Source organism: Serinus canaria, assembly GCF_022539315.1.
Source record: "Serinus canaria isolate serCan28SL12 chromosome 7 unlocalized genomic scaffold, serCan2020 HiC_scaffold_29, whole genome shotgun sequence".
Lineage (NCBI taxonomy): Eukaryota > Metazoa > Chordata > Aves > Passeriformes > Fringillidae > Serinus > Serinus canaria.
Window position 1 is genome coordinate 1406572 of NW_026108147.1, and position 21238 is coordinate 1427809.

The 21238-nt window shown below is 45.9% G+C and overlaps 1 protein-coding gene across 2 annotated transcripts in view; it reads right to left on the reverse strand.

Moving 5' to 3' along the window:
• Positions 1-345: 345 nt before the first annotated feature.
• The window catches only part of ERBB4 (erb-b2 receptor tyrosine kinase 4), a 455036-nt gene continuing 434143 nt past the window's right edge, over positions 346-21238 (reverse strand). The window contains exons 21-28 of one of the 2 annotated variants that reach the window (XM_050987615.1): positions 15421-15576; positions 12394-12469; positions 9887-10033; positions 8425-8522; positions 7277-7447; positions 4600-4647; positions 3836-4127; positions 346-1751 (exon numbers count right to left, since the gene is read on the reverse strand). In XM_050987615.1, coding sequence (XP_050843572.1) covers positions 1315-1751; positions 3836-4127; positions 4600-4647; positions 7277-7447; positions 8425-8522; positions 9887-10033; positions 12394-12469; positions 15421-15576 — 1425 coding nt within the window. In that variant the 3' untranslated portion in view covers positions 346-1314. The remainder of the gene's footprint in view (positions 1752-3835; positions 4128-4599; positions 4648-7276; positions 7448-8424; positions 8523-9886; positions 10034-12393; positions 12470-15420; positions 15577-21238) is intronic. The other variant, XM_018911785.3, reaches the window with a different exon arrangement.

Genomic DNA, 21238 nt, shown 5'->3' on the forward strand with positions numbered 1-21238 from the left:
CTCCCTCACTGTATTCTCTGAAGCAGTCACTGCATCGGCCTCCCAGGAGTGGCAGACGTTGTTCCAAAGACTTGATTTGCTTCATTTTGGCATTTCCACAGTCATCCTTTACAAATAATTTATATTTCTTTTTTAATTTAAAATTATTATTTTGTATTTTGCTGGTCACTTCCATATTGCTTCATTCAAAATCCAGAAAACAGTTCAAAGAAAATCAGAGGTTAAGTGCAAACTAACTTTCCAGTGAACCGCTATGTGCGTTTTCTCCAGTCCAGTGTCTGTCTTCCAGTTTAAAGGACCCTTCCCACCCCACCCCACAGAAAATCAAACTCTTCAGTTCTCTGTCTTGTCCTCAGTGTTGCCTGACAGCATCCCCAGCTCCCTTGATGACCATGAAGAAGAAAAAGAGGGAAGAATTAGTGACAATCTTTTGAAGTGTTTATAGTCAGCAGGTATAAAACAGGAAAGCAAAGCTTTTGGCATACAAATCTTCATTTCTTGGCCTGGTTCTTAGCTTCAAATGAACATATTGGAGGTGTGGTTTTGTTACTCTCTTCTGAAAGGTATTTTGTGTTTAGAGTGATTGTTGTGTTGGCACACATACAAAAATGGTCATGTCAGGTACCAGTTCTGAGCAGGAGTCTCTGTGGCTGGGAATTGGCACAAAATCACGGCGTGGCTCAGAAGAGGGGCTTAGCTGTATGTGGGAGTCACATCATCATTTCTTGGAAAGCCACAATGAAGATCTGAATGTTTTTGAAAAGCTATGTTAGCCATTTTCAGTTGCTGGGATAGAAAGTGTTAGAGAAAGAAATTGGATTCTCAATCTCAATTACTACGCTATCACACAGGATATAAAAATTGTCCATTTTTCACCCTGATGGAAATTGCATGGAGATTTCCAGGAATGCTGTACAGACTCTCATCAGTTCCTGCTGAAAGAATCAGCCTTTCTGTGCCTTTCCCTACAGGTGAATCACTGAGAACAAGCTTGACAGCAGCACTGCCCCTGGCCTTTCCTGGTACCACCTGCCTTCTCTGGGCCTCCAACCCCCGCGTCTGCCAAAAGTGGGAAAGGCCAGGTTGTACACTCCTTCTTTCAGTCTCTGTCCTTCCTTCCTTCCAGGCTCCCAACCCAATCTGCAACCAACTCCAAGGCATCCTTTCACTTAGAAATATCAAAAATGAGTGAACTGGCAAGAAGAGGAAGCTCATGGGAGAAAGAGAGGGAGGGAGGAGGGGCAGGGAGAAAGGGGGAGCGAGAGTGAGGCAGCTAGAAGGGGTTGCCTTTCCACTTGAGTGAGAGCACAGCCACTACACCACGGTGTTGCGGTGTCTGTAGGGCGGCGGGGGCAGCACAGTGCCAGGCTTCAGGGAGAACTCAGAGAGGTATTCGGGATTCTCTGCCACTATGGGCCGGATCCGCCCGTTCTGTTTGTAAAAGTATTTTGTGCTGTACTCTTGCAGGTAGTCCGGGTGCTGGAGGGTGCTCCGTGGGGGCAGGCTGTGGTTCCAGTAGTCTGGGTTGTCAAAGGCCTTCTTGGCTTTCTCTGGCAAATTGTTCTTCAGGTACTCGGCGTTTTCCAAGGTGTTGGCGAAGGTGTTGAGGTACAAGGGCTCGTTCACGTACTCGTCCTCAGCTTTGGGCTGCCCGTTGGGAGCACTGTGGTACTCGGGGTTGTCCACAGCTTGGAGATCTCCGTTCTTCCGGCGGGAAACAAATGGGTTCTCTTCCACTGGGTTTAGGTAATCTGAGGAAAGATAAGAAATAAGTCAGCCTAGAGTGGTAGTAATCCATCTGTGTAGAAGGACTTGGACCAGAGCAACTCCACCTCAGCCATTCCAAGAACTCCAGATGGGATCAGGAGCCAACTATGTTGAACACTTGTGAAAAACGAAGTATTTACAAGCTCAACAGACAATGTGGGTTAAAACAGACACCTTGGAGGACTGACAGCAGCACTGCCCCTGGCCTTTCCTGGTACCACCTGCCTTCTCTGGGCCTCCAACCCCCGCGTCTGCCGAAAGTGGGGAAGGCCAGGTTGTACACTCCTTCTTTCAGTCTCTGTCCGTCCTTCCTTCCTTCCAGGCTCCCAACCCAATCTGCAACCAACTCCAAGACATCCTTTCACTTAGAAATATCAAAAATATTTCAATATTTCAGTATTTTCATCAAACACACTGGCCAACTTAGCTACAGCTCTTACTGAGCCACAGCCCATGAGTTCCCCTGGACTTCCTCTGACTGTAGGATGGACAGACCCAAACACACTGAACGACTTCTGCCTCTGCAGCCTTGGATCTCCTGGCCAACCCTCTGCTCTGCAGTCCTTCCATCCAGAAAGCTCTATAGGAATCTTAGCTAGGCTCTCTGCACAAAGCCTATCCCCAAGGGCTAACTTTTAAGACAGCTTCATTTCTAACAGAACAATTTGCCTGATTAAAAACCTTCCATCCCTGAAGGACAAAGGGCCTTGAAGCATTATGGAAAAAAGGTCGTACAAATGAGCCCTGGAATGGAAACAAGATCAGCTGCAAAATGGGACTTGGAGCAGGCTCCAGTTGCCTCAAATCCCTTGCTGTGGATGAACACTCCATTTCCAGCATCACTGTGCTGCTCAGGGGCTCTGCACACACCCCCACAGCCACTCATGGTGCAAGGGGTCACCTGGTTTCATCCAGAATGGGGCCAAAACTATTAAAGGCAAAAGTTCAGGACCCACTGAACACCTCTGAACCTGCAGCTAAGATGTCACTGAAAAGGAGCTGAATAGTGGGAACATTTGTTTCTTTAGTGATGACAGCCAAGCAGTGCTTTGGTTTGAACCCTGCAGCTGGCATGGAACAGTGTGTGACCACACCGTGACAACCCTGTGCCTGTGCCCAGGGGGTCAGGAAGGAGCTGCTTTCTCTCCTGAGCTGCTGCTGCCACATGCCTGAGGGCTCAGGTGACTCCTGCAGAACTCTGAGCATCCCCAGGGTGCACCTGTGTACATAAATGTGGGTTCACACTGAAAGTAAATCACTGCAAGGGAGACTCCCACAAGTGCTACTGCCACGGGTCAAGCCCCAGGGCTCCCTCCATTCCTCCATCCTGTAACACAAAGGACAAGTGGCTTCCAAATTCCTAACAAACACAGTAGGGACATAATTTACATTTGCATTTATTAATTTCTTTAAAGATAATGCAAAGCTTTGGAAGCAAATTAATAATGACACACCCCCTTGCATCTAAATGACTGCTACCATTATTGAAAGAGGAAGAAATGAATGAGGGCAAACTGGGAAGTGCAGCATGCTGAGCAGGCACAGATTTAGGCAATCTTCCCCTTGCAGAGATGCTCTCTTTAAAGCACATCTTGTTCTTTCAATCCTAGATTTCTCTTGGGTATAAAATGCCAGCTGTGTGTATCAGTTCTGTGATAGGTTCAACATGACATTTACCAAGCACAATGCCAAGAATAAGAAGATCAATAAACAAAGCAAAGTTGGGACTATGGCTGGCTGAAGATAGATCCTTTTCTTGGAAATAACTGAAGGTTTGTGTTTGGCTAAGAAGGGGGCTTGGCTTTTTTTCATTCCTCTTCTTATTTCTTAAAAAAGAAAATAAATTAAAGGGGGACTTACCAGCTCTGACATACTGGCACATGTGAGCATGTCAAAGTAGAAAATTAAGGAGAGAAAACCAAATCCCCGTGTAAAGGAATATTATCCCAGTCAGAACGCTTCAACCTGATAGATAACTAAATAAAGCCATTTTTGATGAAAAGCTGGTGATGTAAAAAGAAATGCAGCCAGGCTAGAGCAGGAGCCTGTCTGGAAGGCAGCACTTTACCTGTTTTGGGTTTGTCTCTCATCGGTGTCATGTACCCGTCCTCGTCCAGCTCTCCCCGCGCCACCCGCTCGGGAATGAAGACAGTGGGGTCGGCGCTGTACCTCTGGGTGCTGCTGTCCTCCTTTGCCAGCGTTGCCACCTGTTTCTGCATCGTGCCATTGCAGCAAGAGTCTTCAAAGATCTCTGCTGTGGCCCCTTGAGCAGCTGGGGCTTCTGGAAGGATGCAGCCCGGAGCCCTGTACGGCATCGGCACCTCGGCGGTGTAGCCGCCGTCGCGGTACACAAACTGGTTCTGTTGGAGGAAGGAACACAGCATGGGAAAGGAGGCTCCTGAGGGGACAAGCTTCAACATCGAGTCATGGCTGAGCCTCCTGTGCTTGCCCTGCCCATCCCGAGCTTCCAGGCTTGCACAAAGCATCCAACTGCCCAGCAGTGCTCAGTGGGGTAGAAATGGGGCAGGAGAACTTGCACTCAGCAGGTGAAGGCTGCACACACACAGCTGCACAGAGAGATGGTGGTGTTCCCTCTTCTATTACCCTGGCAGCCTCCCCTGATTTCTGATCCAAGCCCTTTAAACCTCATGTTTGGGAAAGCTCCTCCTGCCTAGGGATAGAAACCACTATCGTCTCTGTTCATTCTGCTTTGTTTCCTGTGGTGGGAATCAAGGGGTCACCCACAGCAGGTGTAATTCCACCAGGGAGTGCATTTCAGGCTGGTGACCTGTGTTTGTATTGCACCTCAACTCAATGTTTAACTCAACCTACTGCTTTGCTTGTCAGCACAGGCATGCAAGGAACTTTCAACATCATGACCTAGAGAAAGGAAGGAAAGATGTGCACATCCATCCAAGCCTTTCACCTTTCACCTTTTTCAAGAAAAGTTGTCAGAGTTTTGGTGTGGGTCCTTAGGGTTTGCACATGAATCCAGGCTGAGCCTGGAGATCTTAACTATTTGATTCTATTATTTGATTTGCACTTGGATCTAAGCATGACACAGGAATGAAGATGCAAGGATTCCCTTTGCTTTCAGTCTGTGTTAGTGCATCTGAGTGTCAAACAGAGAGCAGGGCAGGAACAGACAGCTGCCATTGCCCATCTTTTCCTTCCAGTCTCCTTGACTCCCCATCCATCCTGTCACCCCATGACTAGCTTTCTGTCACTCTCTTCTTTAATCCACTCTCCAAGACACTTTACAGTAAATGGCACCTTTTAGCACTGAGCCAATTCCCCACGATTTGAGAGGGATGAGGCACCATTTCCACCTGTTCCAACAACTCCCTGTGGGACAGAGGGGTCAGCACTGCTCCTGCTCCTCTGCTGCCCAAAACATAGGACCAGCAGCATCTCCTTTCCTGTACAAACCTCAAGCTTCAAATCCCAAAACAGGGAAAGGATGGAGAATAAGACCAAAACCAAAACACACTCCTGATTTTTTGATTGTGACATGGAAGACAAAAAATAAAAAAAGAAAGAAAGGCACAAAAGAAAGTTGATGAGCGATGCTGGGAGCAGCAGCAGCCCCCTCCTAGTGCATGCTGCACTGCCATCTTCCCCAGCCTTTTTTATACAGTAATCAAAGGATATTCTGAGCCTCTCAAAATGCCATCAACCCTCATTGAGAATGAAATAGAGCACATCTCCATCGAAGCCTTTACAGCAGTAATCATTGCCACATGCTGGCCTGAACAGGGAGCTTTTACAGACAAAGATGAGTTTTAAAAATAAAATAAAAAAGCCTTCCTAAAATCTGAATAGAAACTTGATGATAATCTCCCAATTTTATTATGCAAGGGGGAAAAGAAACCCGTAATTGTGCACTCTTGGTCTCTTGAAGCAAAGAATAGGCTTCTTGATGAAATGCTGAGTTGATTTAGAGCAGGCTGAGGTTCTGGTGGCAATAATAGTCTAAAAGAACGAACCATCCAGCTGATTTGGATAAAATAATCATTTTTCAACATTCTAAATCTACACTTCATCTGTTCCTCCTCCCACTTCTCCCAACTGCATCTTTTGGAGAGTCTTTTTATAGCTTTGAAAATTATTTTCCCCTCCCCTCCCGCAGCATTCAACAAGAAAGGCAGACTCTTTACCCTGGCTAACAAAGGGCATTTTTCAGGCTGTGCTGGCATTTAGCTCCATTGCATCTATGTTTGGAAAGTACAGTATTTAGTATTTATTTTACAGGATGCTCTCTAGTTCCTCCTGCCACCTGGGACTCCTCCCAAAGCATTATCCCAGGAATGCCTGCCCTGGGACACTGAGCTCTCTCCACCCTGGGGCCACACTGCTGTTTAAGTTGTTAAGCTGCAACTCCCTGCAGCTCTGCTTGGTGCCCCCTTGTATTTTTCAGGTGCTTTTACTATTTTAAGAAAACCACAAATAGTGTTCCTCACAAATGGATATTTTCCACTAACAATTTCTGCTTCACATCTTGTCACAAAAGAAAAAATTTTCTCCCGGCTCTCATAATTATTTCCTGACTCTCAGTCCACTCTTCCATCTACTGAATTATGTAGAGTTGTTTAGCTTGCTGTTTTCCAAGAATGCCTCATCAGTGCAGTGTAAAAATATTTATTACTTACTCTTTTTCTATCTATTGACTTTTTCTTTTCAGGATAGAAAAGAAAATGGATCAGCTGTGAGCTCTCTTTACCGTTAACACAGCCAGCAGCTATTCATGGATCAAGCAGATGCTGCCTGATTTTAAACCAGTTCATATTAAAGCTCAATGAATTGACATGTCACACATCAAGGATGGAAGAATGCACAGCTCCAGCCTCTCCCACCAGCTCCACTGAGCTTGCAGGAGGTTCTGTGAGCTGGTGGTTTTGTTTTTAATCCATCTTACAATTTGTAGAGGCCAAAATACCATCCAGTTCTTGAGCAAAGTCTCCAACTCTTGATGCCTTTTTCCTGCCATCAGTCCCCTGTGGCCAGCTCAGCTTCCAGCATCTGCCATGTGCTCAGCACAAACACACATTTGGGAAGGGGGGCTGTGAAAGCATCACATGCCAACAGGAAAAGGGGCTGCCTTGGAAATCTGCCTCCATTCACAAAAGCTCCATTATCTGCATATCCCAGCTGCCCTCAGTTCCTTCAGTGCCAGCCCAGCCAAGAGAACAGGATGGCAGCAGCAGGGCTGGGCACTTCCTGGCCACAGCACAGTGCAGATGCAGCACTGCTTGACTTCAGGAGCCTCAGCTGTGCTTTCAGGACAGGCAGCTCAAGCTGAGCCTTTGTTCACTCAAGGCTGGGCCATTAATTTAGAATTCACTGAGGCACAATGAACAGGGAGCCCAGTGACAACATTTTTATAGCCACTCTCCTTACAAAGGGAGCTTGTAATTCCCCAGGCAGTGCTGGCCTCTGTTTGATTGGTGTGCTTAAATCTCCACCTGTGCTTTTATAATAACCAATATTTTCTGTCAGAGCTTGCTCTTACCCTGTTGGAATCAATTCTTGTCCTGGAGGTGTAGATGGGAGGAGGAATGTTGAAGGCTTGAGGAACAAGATACTCTTCAGCATCCATCATATCTTCCAGGTCTTCCTCATCAAGAAGATTTTGGAAGAACTTGCTGTCATTTGGGCTTGGGAGCTTCATACGATCATCTCCCTGAACAGATTGTATGGAGAGAGGAAAAACATCAAAAGATGGATTCACTCCCCAAAGAGAGAATTTCAGCCTTCCTCATGCCCTGGCAGCCAGGCTGCAGGGACCACACATGCTGCTTTGTTTGTTCAAAAGCACTCTAGCCACATAATTTGTGGGTTTGTTTTGTTCTCTGTTTTTTTTTTTTTTTTACTAGGAATATGATGACAAAAAGGGAGTAACTGCATGAATCAAGCAAAACCACGTTTTTGGCATTCTTGTGATTGAGCTTTTATTTTCCCTTCTCTCTTTTTCCCATACAAGATCAGTTTCTGACCAAGTTCTGACATATTTTGTGAAATATCTCAGCTATTTAGGCTCAAATAGGAGAGGAGGGGAATAACAAGGAAACTGTTGTGTCTGGATGTTTGCTTTATTCTAATTTGCACTTTAAGGGACTTACAGGGTAAATTCCTCTCTTGTCTGTATGGCAAGTTCTGCAGAATGTAAGAGAGCTGAAAACAACAAAAATCAAACCAGGGGAGAACAATGCCTTGAAATAGCACCTCTGAACTGGAGAGGGAAATCCTGGGCTCAGCTCCTGCTCTGACTCTGCCAGTGTTGTTTTGTATTACTGCACTTTTATTTTTATTTTTCCTAACCAAGAACTGTTATTCCCACTCCCACATCTTTGCCTGAGAGCCCCTTAATTTCAAAATTACAATAATTCAAAGGGAGGGGGTTTGCATTTTCCATTTCAGGGGAGGCTCCTGCCCTCCTCAGCTGTCACCTGGCTGTTCAAACCAAGACAAGCCATCACCTCACCTTTGAGTTCTCCTTCTCCTTTGAGCTGCTCACACACTAAGCCCTTACCTGAAAACAGTTTGCTTTAGGTTCAAGAACACTTAGAACTTCAAAACATTCAAAGCCAACCCCCCTGCCAGCTGAGTGCTGCAGAAGGAATTGTTTTTCCCACCCCTGAGATGCTGCAGGTCGCTCACCTGAATCACCAGGTATCTCTGAGGGTCTCGAGCCATTCTGGAGAATTCAGCAGCCAGCTCCTTGAATTTTGGCCGACTGTCAGCATCAATCATCCAGCCTGATGGAAGATGAGAAAGAAAACAGATAAGTGTCAAGGGTAGAATCATTCTGTTTTTTCAAATGCACAAGTTTGAAGTGCTTGAGAGCTCTAGCCCAAAGAAAAGCTGCAATAAAGAACCCAGAAGAATGGAAAGTTAGAATTCTGTGATGCATAAAAGGGGAAACACCTGGGTTTGGCCAGGCTGGGTGTTCCTTACTCCATGGAATTGTCCTTAACCACCTTGCAATTTTCTCCATCTTGCACACTTGGACACCAGCCTGAATGACTTCTAGTAAGATGTCTCTCCCCACATGGGACATTTTACACTCACAAAGCCCTTGCACAATTTAATTTCCACATCTCCATGCACAATACAAGTGTTTTCAGAAGATACTTCATTTACTTCCAGTTGTCCTTTCCTTTTTTTTTTTTTTTCAGGGCTTTTGTGTACAAAGCAAAAGGGAAAGGAGTATATGTGATGGATGAGATGTCTGTATGTTAATCTCACTTAAATTAAGCCAGAAATATCAGAGAGATATTTCTAATTCTTTTTAAATTAGAAGCATAACCTTGGAGGATACTGACATTAGAGGGGGTATCTTGGAGATAAAAAACTTGGAAGAAACCATGTGCAGACTTTTTTCCTTTTTTACTAGAGTAAAAATATTCATAAATTTTTATACTGGACTAAGAATGATAAAAAAATAATCCCCTCTGTAGCATCTCTTCTATTAATTTTACTTTTTATTATTACTATTGCAATCACCATTCTTGCTACTGACAATAAAACCTTCATGATTTCTTTCCTCAATATTTGGAAACGGGGTTTCTCCTCACAGCTTTCTCTGGCTGGGTATCCATGGGCCATAATTATTTTTAATACTATCTTTTTTACATCAGAATCAATTGTCATGGAAATGACAAGGGTTTACAATAACAATCATACAATTTTGACTTCACAGCAAGAATATGAGATAACATCTGACAGTAATAAGAGGCTGAGCTAACTGGGCCCTTCATAGCTAACAATTGCAAAACTGCACAAGATGTGCAGACAGTGTGTAAATGGAATTTACAGCATCTTGGGAAGCTTTGGTTTTGCAGCAGCAGCAGCAGCAGCAGCTTGCCCCCAGCTCTGCCAGAGACTGCCTCTGCAAATGTTCTAAACCAGAGTCCCTCCTGCAGCCAGCACAGGGGGATCAAAAATAGCAATTCCTTACACATCACCATATTAACATCCTAAACTAAACTGCACTAAAAAATATAAAAATACAGAGGTATCAAAAGTGACAATTCCTTACACTTAACCATAGAAACATCCTAAACTCAACTGCACTAAAAAATAGAGAAATTCAGAGGTATCAAAAGTGACAATTCCTTACACTTGACCATCACCATATAGACATCAATAGTGCAGATTGGGGGCTGGGGCAGGCGCTCTCCCTTCTCCAGCAGGTCAGGGATCTCTCGAGTTGGGATTCCATCGTATGGCTTCCCACCAAAGGTCATCAGCTCCCAGATGGTCACTCCTAGGCAGAAGAAAAAGGGTCAGTGTTTGGGCTCCCACTGCTCAGATTCCCTCACAGCAGAGTAGCCTGGCCCAGCTCTGCACTGCAATCTCTCCTTCTCCACCAGTGCCTGGCCCAGCTCTGCACTGCAATCTCTCCTTCTCCACCAGAGCCTGGCCCAGCTCTGCACTGCAATCTCTCCTTCTCCACCATTGCCTGGCCCAGCTCTGCACTGCAATCTCTCCTTCTCCACCAGAGCCTGGCCCAGCTCTGCACTGCAATCTCTCCTTCTCCACCATTGCCTGGCCAGCTCTGCACTGCAATCTCTCCTTCTCCACCAGTGCCTGGCCCAGCTCTGCACTGCAATCTCTCCTTCTCCACCATTGCCTGGCCCAGCTCTGCACTGCAATCTCTCCTTCTCCACCAGAGCCTGGCCCAGCTCTGCACTGCAATCTCTCCTTCTCCACCATTGCCTGGCCCAGCTCTGCACTGCAATCTCTCCTTCTCCACCAGTGCCTGCAAAACTGAAGTCTGGACTGGGGGGACAGGAGGAGTTGAGCAAGTGGCTGCACAGTGCTTAGCTGCCATCTGGGCTTACACCATGACAGTCTGCCAGGTAAAAACTCTGGGAAATGGTGAAAAAGCACCTTGTGGTAATCTTCAAAAGCAACTTTCCTCATTTTAATGGTGTAAGAAATGGCATGATAGACCTGAGGCACACGAGGAAGGCCTGAGACAAATGCAGGGTGGCAAAGTAAATGGGTGCAATAACAGAAGAATGCATCACACTCTTTTATCAAAAAGGGAAATGAGTGCCTGATGCACTCTATTATTTTAAGGGGAAAAAGCACAGATGTTCCCTAAATTAGAGCATCAATTTCCCACAAAGGTACAGCACTGAGTAGCACCAGGTCATTGGCTTTGCCTTGGAAGCCATTCACAGCCACTGCTATAATTTCTTCCCTGAAATCACCCCATGGATCTGAGTTTATGATAGTGCTGCACTAGAAACCCAAGATTCCCTTTCAGAGAAGCCACAGGATTTGTTTTGGCTTCAGAGCTGCAAATAAAGATCATATATCATAAATAAAAGAATTTGTGTCTGAACAGAATCTTAAATATTGAAAAAGCTGCTCTCACACTGTTTTGTTTGATTTTTATTTGAATTGCAAAGGTCACTTTAAGCATGCCTCAGATCAGTAGCATATTTTGACAACTGTCATGCTAATGTAAAAAGTGATGGGCAAAATTACCACGTGAGTAAACCACATTTATTTCACCCTCATTCATCTCCTTGTTGATATTTAATAACTACTGTTAATATTGTTAACTACTGTCAATTGTTTATGGTCTTTTCCTTTCTGATTACAGACATTCTGGGTTTCCTGCATTTAAAATGAATTTCATCAATGAAGGAATATTTTTTCCTGAGTGATCCAGGGTATGCAGAATTTGAAGAGCAAGAACTGCACAAGATCAGCTGAACTCTCCCAGGCTCTTTTGAGCTGACTGGAAGAGGGCAGCTACCAGCCACAGCAAACAGTGTCTTTTGCTGCTACCCACAGGTAAAAGTGAGTAATGAATAGAGCTGCACACCCTTTTGGCTCAAAATGATATGGCAACAGGAAATGCAACCAGCCCTCCACAGCTGCAGATACTGCTGCAAATTTCCATGTACAAAGGTGTGCATGATTTTATTATAACAGCTGAACCAGAGACACAGGCAGAGACCTCACAGATGTGGCACCCAGCTCATCTGGATAACCATCAGGAACTGCACCAACACCTCATTTCTCAAATATGACTTGTTCTCTGTGTGTGTAGCTACCAATTCCCAAGCTATCTGGAAGTTAAATAGATGCTTGTTCTAGTTAGTTTGGAGAGCCTGTCTCTTCCTTTTCTTTCTCTTGCCATATTTGCTCTGTATTATGACAAATTCCCTTTTATCTGACTCTAGGTAGAGAAAGTCCCATAAGCCTGAAAATGTTTTTTGACATTCATGGCTTTTAGAGTTGAGCTTTTCAAAGCCTGCTGAAAATTGTGACCTGCAGCTGTATTTTTATGAATCCATGGCTAAGCTGAAAGAGGTCTTCTTCTGTCAGAATAATCAGCCAAACTGCTACCAGACCACACCTGGAGGCACTCACCCCAGTGGGGAACATCAAGATAAAATATTTCAGTGAGCAGGGAGGTAACACAGGAGACAGGAACAATTTCTGCTTAGAGTTACACATTGAAAGGAAAAAAACCCCAAAACCTGAAGAGCAAATGCCTCTGGAATTAACTCCTTTGAGAAGAGAGGATATCTTTAACATACTAACACAACTTGGTTAAATGCTTTAAAAGACACAACTTTTGAAACTAATCAGGTGCAGATTTACCATAGCTCCACACATCACTCTGATGGGTGAATTTCCTGTAGTGTATGCACTCCAGAGCCATCCACTTAATTGGCATCTAGGGAAGGACAAAAGAAATGTAACCTTAGAAATACATTATTAAAACAATGCAAACAGATCCTGTGTGAAGACAACAACTTTATCTCCCTGCCTCCTTCAACAGTGAGATTGAAAAAAAAACCCAAAAAACAGAGGAAATGTTCCTGCCCTCTAGAATGGGGCAGTGCCTCATAAAACGTGGAGGTGGGAAAGCTGAACCAGTTACCTGCAGAACTTGTGATATTTACTGATTCACAAGTAATGGAGCAACCTGTGGTTTCATCCAACTTTTGTACAGAGAGACCATTGCAGAAATTGCATATAATTCCCCTAAATCTGAAGTGCAGCAGAGGTGGAATGCAGGAGCTTTTATTCCTTAACAATTTGCAATCTCTGCAAGCTGAGATGGCAACACTGCCATCTCAGTGCAGGGACCAAAACACTTCCCCATCCCCATCACCACTATGATGGCAAACAGGCAATGAGGAGAATTTGCAGTGCTTTATTCTTAACTCCCAAGATTTGTTAGAAACCACCCCAGCTCTCTGTATCAGCACAGCAGTGGGAAAAGTTGCTCCCCAAACTAAGTGAGCAGCTCCAGATTCATTCCTGTGTCAGTGAATCATCTCCTCTGACAGAGAAAGGTGTGCAGGCAAACCAAACCTCCTTCCTGCATTCCAGCCCATCCTCTTGAGTTCCTGTTCAAATGGGATTTGTGGTGCTTCCCACTCCTGAGCTGGGCTCAGCAGGCAGAGCTGATGCCTCAGGTTTGAGCTTTTATAGATTTCTGTGGTTCTGTGCTGCTTTAGTGAGTGGGTCTGGGCTTCATATCAGGGGATGGGGAGCTCTCCTCACAGAGCAGGGAGACAAAAAATTCCTGCTCCAGCTGGGGACCAAGGACAAATGATCCAAATCTCAGGGCCAAGAGCACAAACAACGTGGACTGAAGAAAGGAAAAGAAGGAAAAGTAAGGATGGGACTTCATAAGCTAAAGCTGGAATTGGACAATTACCCCAAAATGCAAATGGAGCAGAACTTCTAAAAGTAAGATACCCTGACCAGGTGTCCATTTTGTGACCATTTTGGTTCATCTTGGGGTAGCCCTGGCTGGGCTCTTGTGCTGCCCAAGGTGGATCCATTGAGGCCTCCTAATAAATCCCTGCTTTACCTCTGTCTAGTCTCTGTTCTAGGTCAGCCTTCACAAGGCCTCCCAGGCCTGCAGTCTGTGAGATTCTGAAGGACACACACTGAGATTTTTCCCTGGCAGGGACTCAGATGGGTTGCCTCCCATTTGGAATGATGGCAGAGGTACTGGAATAAACCAAAGGGATGAGTAACTGCAGGCAAATCTGAACAGATGGTGGGAGTAAAAGCAGAGGATGTGTCTTCATTCAAACCCCCATGAAAGCACCTTCCATGAAGTTCACTAATGAACATAACCCATGGAGTTAAGGCAGAAATAGCACCTTGTCATGAAGGCTGCCTTGGCTCTTGCAGAGACAGTTCATCCTCCCCCACCAAACTCTGCAGGAGTGCACTGCTTTCATTCCCTCTGCATCCCAGGTGGGAACAGGGCCTGAAGGAGCAAAGCTGCTCTGTTCATGGTGGGATAACTCAGGTTGGAAGTGACTCAGGAGGCCTCTAGTTCCACCTCAAGTTCAGGCCTAGCAGATTAGGTCAAGTTACTCCGAGATTTGTCCAGTCTGGACTTGAAAACCTTCAAGGATGGAAACTGCACCACCTCTGCTGACAGCCCCTTGATTGTCCAGTCTGAACCTCCCTCAGCAGGCTCTCAATGCTGAGTTCACAGGATGCTTTTCTGGACCTGGGAAGTGACACATCTGCCATAAATCCTGCTCCAGAGCTCTCAGCAGGGCAACAAGCCCAAGACACAGCTGCCAGGGAACAGCTGGTTTGCAAGGATGAACTCTTTTCTGTCAGTCCCTGTCAGATGGAGGGAAGAGGCTGAGGGGTTACCAAGAAGAGGATTACAGAAATGAGGGAACCAGGGGAAGCTGCCAAAACCCCACCTTTCCTGCCAGGAGCTGTCTTCCCATGGGGAATGGGAAAGCACTGGTGGCTCCTCTGAAGCTCCTCACCTCCCTGACTGCCCTGGCCAGGTGATCCAAGGGCAGCAGCCTCACAAACAAGGCAGCAGCTCCTCCCAGAGAACAGCACACCCTGGCAGCAGCTGTTTGTCCCAGACAAGGGCATGAGTGAGCACAAAAAACCACAGAGAGCAAGGAGACAGAAAGCAAACTGAACATCCAGGAAAAGGAATGACAGGTGAAGCAAATCCTTTGGGATTCTGTGACAGATTGAAAGGGGGAATTTCAAGATGTTTTTTGAGCAGCCAGAAGCACCACCTACTTAGTGCCTCCTGAATTTTATCATGCATCAATCTGAAATTGGCAGGAATGAGGCAAGGCACTACGTGGCCATGGTGTGGTTTGCTGGAAAGTAACAGGGGAAAAAAATCTGGTTTCCAAATTATCCTCAGGCTGCCTTTTAGCGTGGGATTGGAGAGGTGGACACAAGACAGAACTACACAGGCTCTCCCAGTGTGATAGGAGAGCTAAATTCTCATGTTCTGTGGCCTTCACAGAAATTACTTGTCTGGGAAAATGGGACTGCACTTTATTGAGGTGTATACTGGTCAGAGAAAGAGGCTGGCCAGGAATGCCCCAAAACATCCATCACTCATTGAAGCAAAGTATTCAAAACACCTGGAGCAGGTGAAAAAAAGCTAATTCTGGGTGTGAAAACTGCTCATGCAATTACATTTCAGTGCCTGGAGAAGCTCACTGTGCAAAAACTGAGCAGCTTTTATGTGTTCTTTCACAGCAGAGTTCCTCTGCAAGGCAGGGCTTTGCTCAGCCACTGCCAGACTCTCCCACAGTCCCACGGGGACACACTGACCCCAGGAGGACCTTCAGGAGCTCGGTCCCTCCAGACAGATCCAGTGCTCACCTTGCCCCCATCGGCATTGTACTCCTTTTCATCCCCTTCCAGGAGCCTGGCCAAACCAAAGTCAGTGATTTTCACGTGGTTTGGGGATTTCACCAGGACATTGCGGGCTGCCAGGTCCCTGTGGACCAGTCTCCTCTCTTCCAGGTACATCATCCCCTGCAGGAAGAAGAACAGTACAATGCTAGTGAGCTTTACATGGTTTTGGAGAGCCAGCTTCCACTGGTGACATGTAAAATGATGGTTCAGTTAGGAGTATTTACAAGAGAAAATGGCCTAGAGGGGAGAAGCTCAGCATTGCTCTTGCTCTGAGCAGGAGGCAGGATTAGATGACCTTGAGTTAGTCCAGTAGGAATGATTCTGTAAGATTCAATTACCAAAGAGAAAAACCCAACAAAATAACATACAGATAGCTCTTTGCTTCAGCAAGCTTAAAATCTGGAAATGTGAGACAAAGAAAAGAAATATTATGGCCCTTGTTCTTCAGACAGGAAATGTGATGGCCATAAAAAATAATCAATTTAGCCACAGCCCCCCAGAAATTAGACCACACTGGGAAACAATCCCAGCTCTGTCACTCTCCAGACAAGGGTCTTTAATTCAAGACAAAGATTCTTGTCCATCTTCAAATGGTTTTTAAGTTGGTCACAAATTTTCACTATCCTCAGTGGATTAGAAGGAAAACAATTCTTTATTCCAAGTGCTGCAACTCCCTCACCTTTTCACTCCCTTAAAATATTGCCTGTAGGATTATAATAAGGCATTAGATCAATGGCCTTTCTTTATGAGCATATATATTCTGTTAGAAGTGTATTCTGTTAACAAGCCCATCCAGCTGCCTTTAAAGATAAGGTAACACAGACTCAAACTGCCTGGCCTTAACCTTATTCTTATTCTGATGGGAGACCAACCATCCACCAGCAGAGTGGAAATTTGCACCATGCTTTGTGACACTGGGATCAACACCAAAGCTTGGCCTTATTCATTATACACCACACAAAGGATAGTTGGGCAGGGTTACAAGCCTGTAATTTCATTAAAAGGCATTTATGACATTAACCACCACTATTAGAACTTAGAAATGAAATCACACACTTGACAATTGCCTTTAAGGCATCTCTTCATGTATTAGCTCTGTATAATATATATGATAATTTTGAAAAAGTCATTGCTGAATACCAAAGAGATCATATTATCCCATAATACAGATGATAATTCAGAGAGTCACATGCAGTGATTAAAATAACCAGATTACTCAGTGCCATGGGCCAGACTTGATTATCCCTCCACAGCCTGAGGAGCTCACAGCTCCCTGTCTCCCACACAAGCTGCCAACCATGCTCTCTGGACCCAGCCCTGGCACTGGGTGCCCAGGGAAGCTGTGGCTGCCCCATCCCTGGAAGTGCCCAAGGCCAGGCTGGATGGGGCTTGGAGCAGAAAACACCAAAAGAAGCTTGGAGCAGCCTGGGATGGGGGAAGGTGTCCCTGCCCCACGGCAGGGGCTGGAACTGGGTGGGCTTTAAGGTCCATAGCACCTCCAGGACTCCATCAAAGTGCATCTCTCTGCACAAAAAGCATCAAATGCAACCCTGAACTGGTTTTAGGTGAAAGATTTCAATGCAAACACAGTAAAAGCTTGGAAAATATGTGGCAGAATGTTTGGCATAACCACTATTTCATGCAGGGCTTTTAAAGAGGACACAGGGGCTCTTTGGCATAAAGCAAGTGAAGTTATTCTTCAGGAAGATTCCTGAGGGAGGGAGCTGAGGAGCTGGGCCTGATCTCCATCCTGCAATGAGCCAGGTGCTCTCAGCAGACAGCTGGGGACAAGGTGCCCTCCTGTGCCAGCTCCATTCTCCATTCTGGGGGCAGAGTGGGTCCTGCTGGCTGTGCTGGCCCTTCAGCCAGCCCAGTGGCCCAGCCTCCTGGCTGTGGGCACAGCCTAGGTCACTCTCCCTTATTCCCAAGGAGCTGAAAAGGACAGGGATGTTCTCCCCCACAGCTCAGGGGGCTGCAGCCCACAGAGGAGAGAGGAATTGCAGCTGGAGCACAGGAGGTGTATCAGCAGTGCACTCTGTGCAGCTCTGGCTGCAGCTGCACCACCAACAGCTTCTTTCTGTGAAAGCAGCCTTTAAACAAGAACTAACTGCCTAAATAATGAACTTCTCACTGCAAACCTCTCCTTGCTGGGCAATAACATTTACTGCAAAGCAACTGCAGCTCAGAGACTGGCAGGATCACAGTCCTGATGACAAAGGCTGTTTGAAATTGCTGTTTCAAGAGCAAATCCTGGTAATCTGTGGTGCCAGCAGAAGGAATCTCTGTAGTAGAACTGTAGAGATTTCATGGAGAGGTCTCTGGAGGAAGTGGCCTGAAGAAGACAGCAGAAATCCCAGCTGTGTGTTTGTACAAATAATTTAAATGCCATTTACAGAAAAAGATCTTCAAATGTATCTAGCTTTTTCTGCAGATTATTTGTAAACTATATGCATTACATGGACAGTCACTGAGCATCTGAAATACAGCTGTGGTTAAGGGGTTGGGAAGCAGTGAATTAAAGGTTTTCAGGAATACCTGACATCCAAGTCCTGCAGAAATTTATCTATTAATTTATCTATTAATTTACCTGTCCTCTGATTGGGGAAGTGCTCAGAGACTCCAGGTTTCAGCCCCCAGTGCATCACACCCTCCTGGAAAGTGTTAGATGCTTATCAGAGTGGCACCCAAAGAGAGCTATCAATTTGAACAGGCTCTTGGAATGCCATTAATTGCTCCAGTTAGAGCAGCTCCAGCTGCTCCCACAAGCAGCCTCAGAAGGAGCTCCCAGTGCAGCTGGACTGGGGGAGCTGAGAGCTCCAGACTGCCCAGCAGGGAGATCACCACATGAACAATGGGCTGTGCTCCCCCAGCCAGCCCCTGACCTCTTGCCAATGCAATTACAGTCAGGAGAGAGCACTGAGCAGTGCATTCAGTCTCTCCAAGAAAGTGTATTTAAAATGGATTACTTCTGCTCCTTAGGCAGGCAATCAATAGAGATGTGGACTGCAATAAGTACAGAGATGTCTGTGGGCTGCAGCACTTATCCTCTGTGTCTCTTCAGAAATTAATTAAAAATCAATGAAGTGTGCAGCCTATTAATAAGGAACCTCCAGATTAACAGATACAAGCCCAGCCTTCCCTCAGTCTCACAACAAGCACAGCCCCAGTGCAAACACTGGAAACTCTCCAGCACTGCACCAGAGCCCACCCTGACCTTTCACAGCCATGACCTGAACCTGCCAAGAGTGCAAAATCCCCAACTTTATGCTCCCTTCACAAATTCATACCTGCTGTGTGTTTCCAGTGGGTTAAACAGGAGGAACTGGGGGCAGCATTCAGAGTTTCAGAGAAATGAAGCTTAGGGCAAAGCAAAACCACCTGTGTGAAGGTGGGATCCAGCAAACTTCTAACAGAGGGTCCAGTCCATGCCTTCTCTTAATTACAAACCTTTTCTTAGACAGCTTTCTTGGGGAGTGACTCCTGAATCCCTGTAGCAGGTCATTTTCCACTGGAAGTGTGCTGATGGACTGGCATGTCATGCACTGCGTGCAAAGATTTCCAGCATTCACCTGATGCAGTTCATGCTATGCTAATAAAACATGAGACAAACCAGGTCTCTGCTGCACCCTGTGCACTTGGCTGCTTTGGACAGCTGAAATGACACTGCCCTTCTCCTGGGCAGGGCCCACAGGGCAGACAGGGGACACTGGTGGCACCACCAGACAGAAATCCCCCAGGAAGAGCCCACAACAGCTCCCTGCTTTGCCAAAGGCACACAGGTGCAGAATTCCACTGAAGCACTTGAGAGGTGACATTTTTTACCTCAAGAGTTGTTTCACAGAGCTCTCTCAGCCCAGTTAAAAGCTGTTAGCACTATCCTGTGTCCTCATTCAATTCATGGAGGATTTTATTTTCTTTTTGAGCAAACTGCATGACTTGGGCTGAGTTTCTTAGGCAGGCACCTTTATTTGAAGCTCACGCAGCTTCAGGGCTCTGTATTTTCACCATTTTAAAATCACCATTTCAGGGTAAATAGGGAAACAAGAGGACAATGGAAGCACTACTTCCAGAAAGCACCACTTTCACAAGCTATTCCAGTGCCAGGGCTGGCAGGCTGTGCAGGAGCCAAGTGGAACAAGGGCAGATTTACCCTGTCCCTCTCCTGTTTCCTTCTCACTGGGCACAGCAAGCAGTCAGTCTGTACATGGGCTTCTGCCTAGGCCTGCAACACTGTTCCACAAAGAAAATGTTCTGAATCTATTCTAAATGCTTCTGATACTCTGATTCAAGAGAGTTCTTGAATAAATTACAGCTTTGAACTCCCAAACTCTGTTGCCACTAGGTTTCTGAGCACTTCTAACAAACCCACATCACAGGTAACCATAGTTACCTATTACACACATTTTCCCCCCCTTTTCTAATTGAGTAGCTTATGACAGTGACAGAACAGCAGAGGCCAGCCACATAAACAGAGTGTGCTCTCTGCTAATGGCTGGAGAAAGCTGCTAAGTAATCCATTAACCTTATTCAATAAATACAGATGAGTGCTGGAATGGGGAGTGTGCAAGGCAGGAATGTGCTTTCCAGAGACTCCTATTTCCCCCCAGCTCAAGCATCCCATTATTATTGATGGCTCAGAGCATTGCTGTGCTGGCAGTGAGAGCCCACAGAGTGCAGGTCAAGCTGGCACCATGCCCCACCTGTGTGGGGACCATCCAACACCTCTCCTGGTGTTCAGCACCTGCCTCCTTTCCTGCTGGGAATGGGAATGCAAACCAGAGCAGAGACTGGGGTGCCTGGAGTGTCCCCTCCCCTGCCCCTCTGTCCCTCAGCTCAGCCCTACCCAGCACCAATCCCACAGAGATATGGGGGCAGCACACCCAAGGCAATTTAAGCAAGCCTGGCATTGCTTTGTTACAGGACACTCACAGAGAATAAAGGAGAATTTTACCTTGAGCTCAGGGATATTTGGTATCAGATATTGGTTCACCTTCCTGTAAATGTGTTCTGCAGATCTACCAAGGGACCACAATCCTACACAGGGGAGAAACTACTTCTAAAGTAGTAAATATCTAAATAAAAATTTCTTCATGGCCTCTAAACAAAGCTTTTTTCCCCCTAGATCTCAGAAATAGCTGAGGTTTGGTTCAAGCTTTTGAAATCCATTTATTTTGAGGTGAATCCCAGACCTGGAGGTCTTAGTTCCCAAACCTGAGAAACCTCTCAGTGAGCCTGAACTGTTTTAATTGATCTCTGTACAGTTCCCAGCTACAGCAAATACTTCAGCTACAGCTACTTTTTTGTGAGCTTGTCTCCAGAGCCAGGGATGCCATGACTTATTTGAAAAGAAAAGAAAAGAACTCATGACTTTGACACCTCGAGATCTGAGCATGTGGGTGGTGAATACATTGGAAATGTTGAGAGCTGCTGAGCTGAAACATGTGACCTGAGTGGGGCACAGAGCAATCAGGGCAGGTGTATTTCCACTGAGAGTAACATTGTCAGTGTCTTAACACTTATTCCTGATTTTCTGAATTTAAAAGGAGTTTTTCTATTAATTACAAGTGAGACAGGTTCAAGCCTTGGGTCAGTGCTGCTACCACAGCACAGCACCCAGATGGAGCATAAAAATCAAATGAAAATGGAATTTTCACTGGGGAAGCAGAGGAAACTCAGCAGCCCTGAGCTCCTCTAAAATCCCAAGTCTTCTCACACTTGAGCTTCCTCCCCAGCCATGACCCCATCACCTTTTGCCTCTCACTCCAATCTACAGCCATGATTT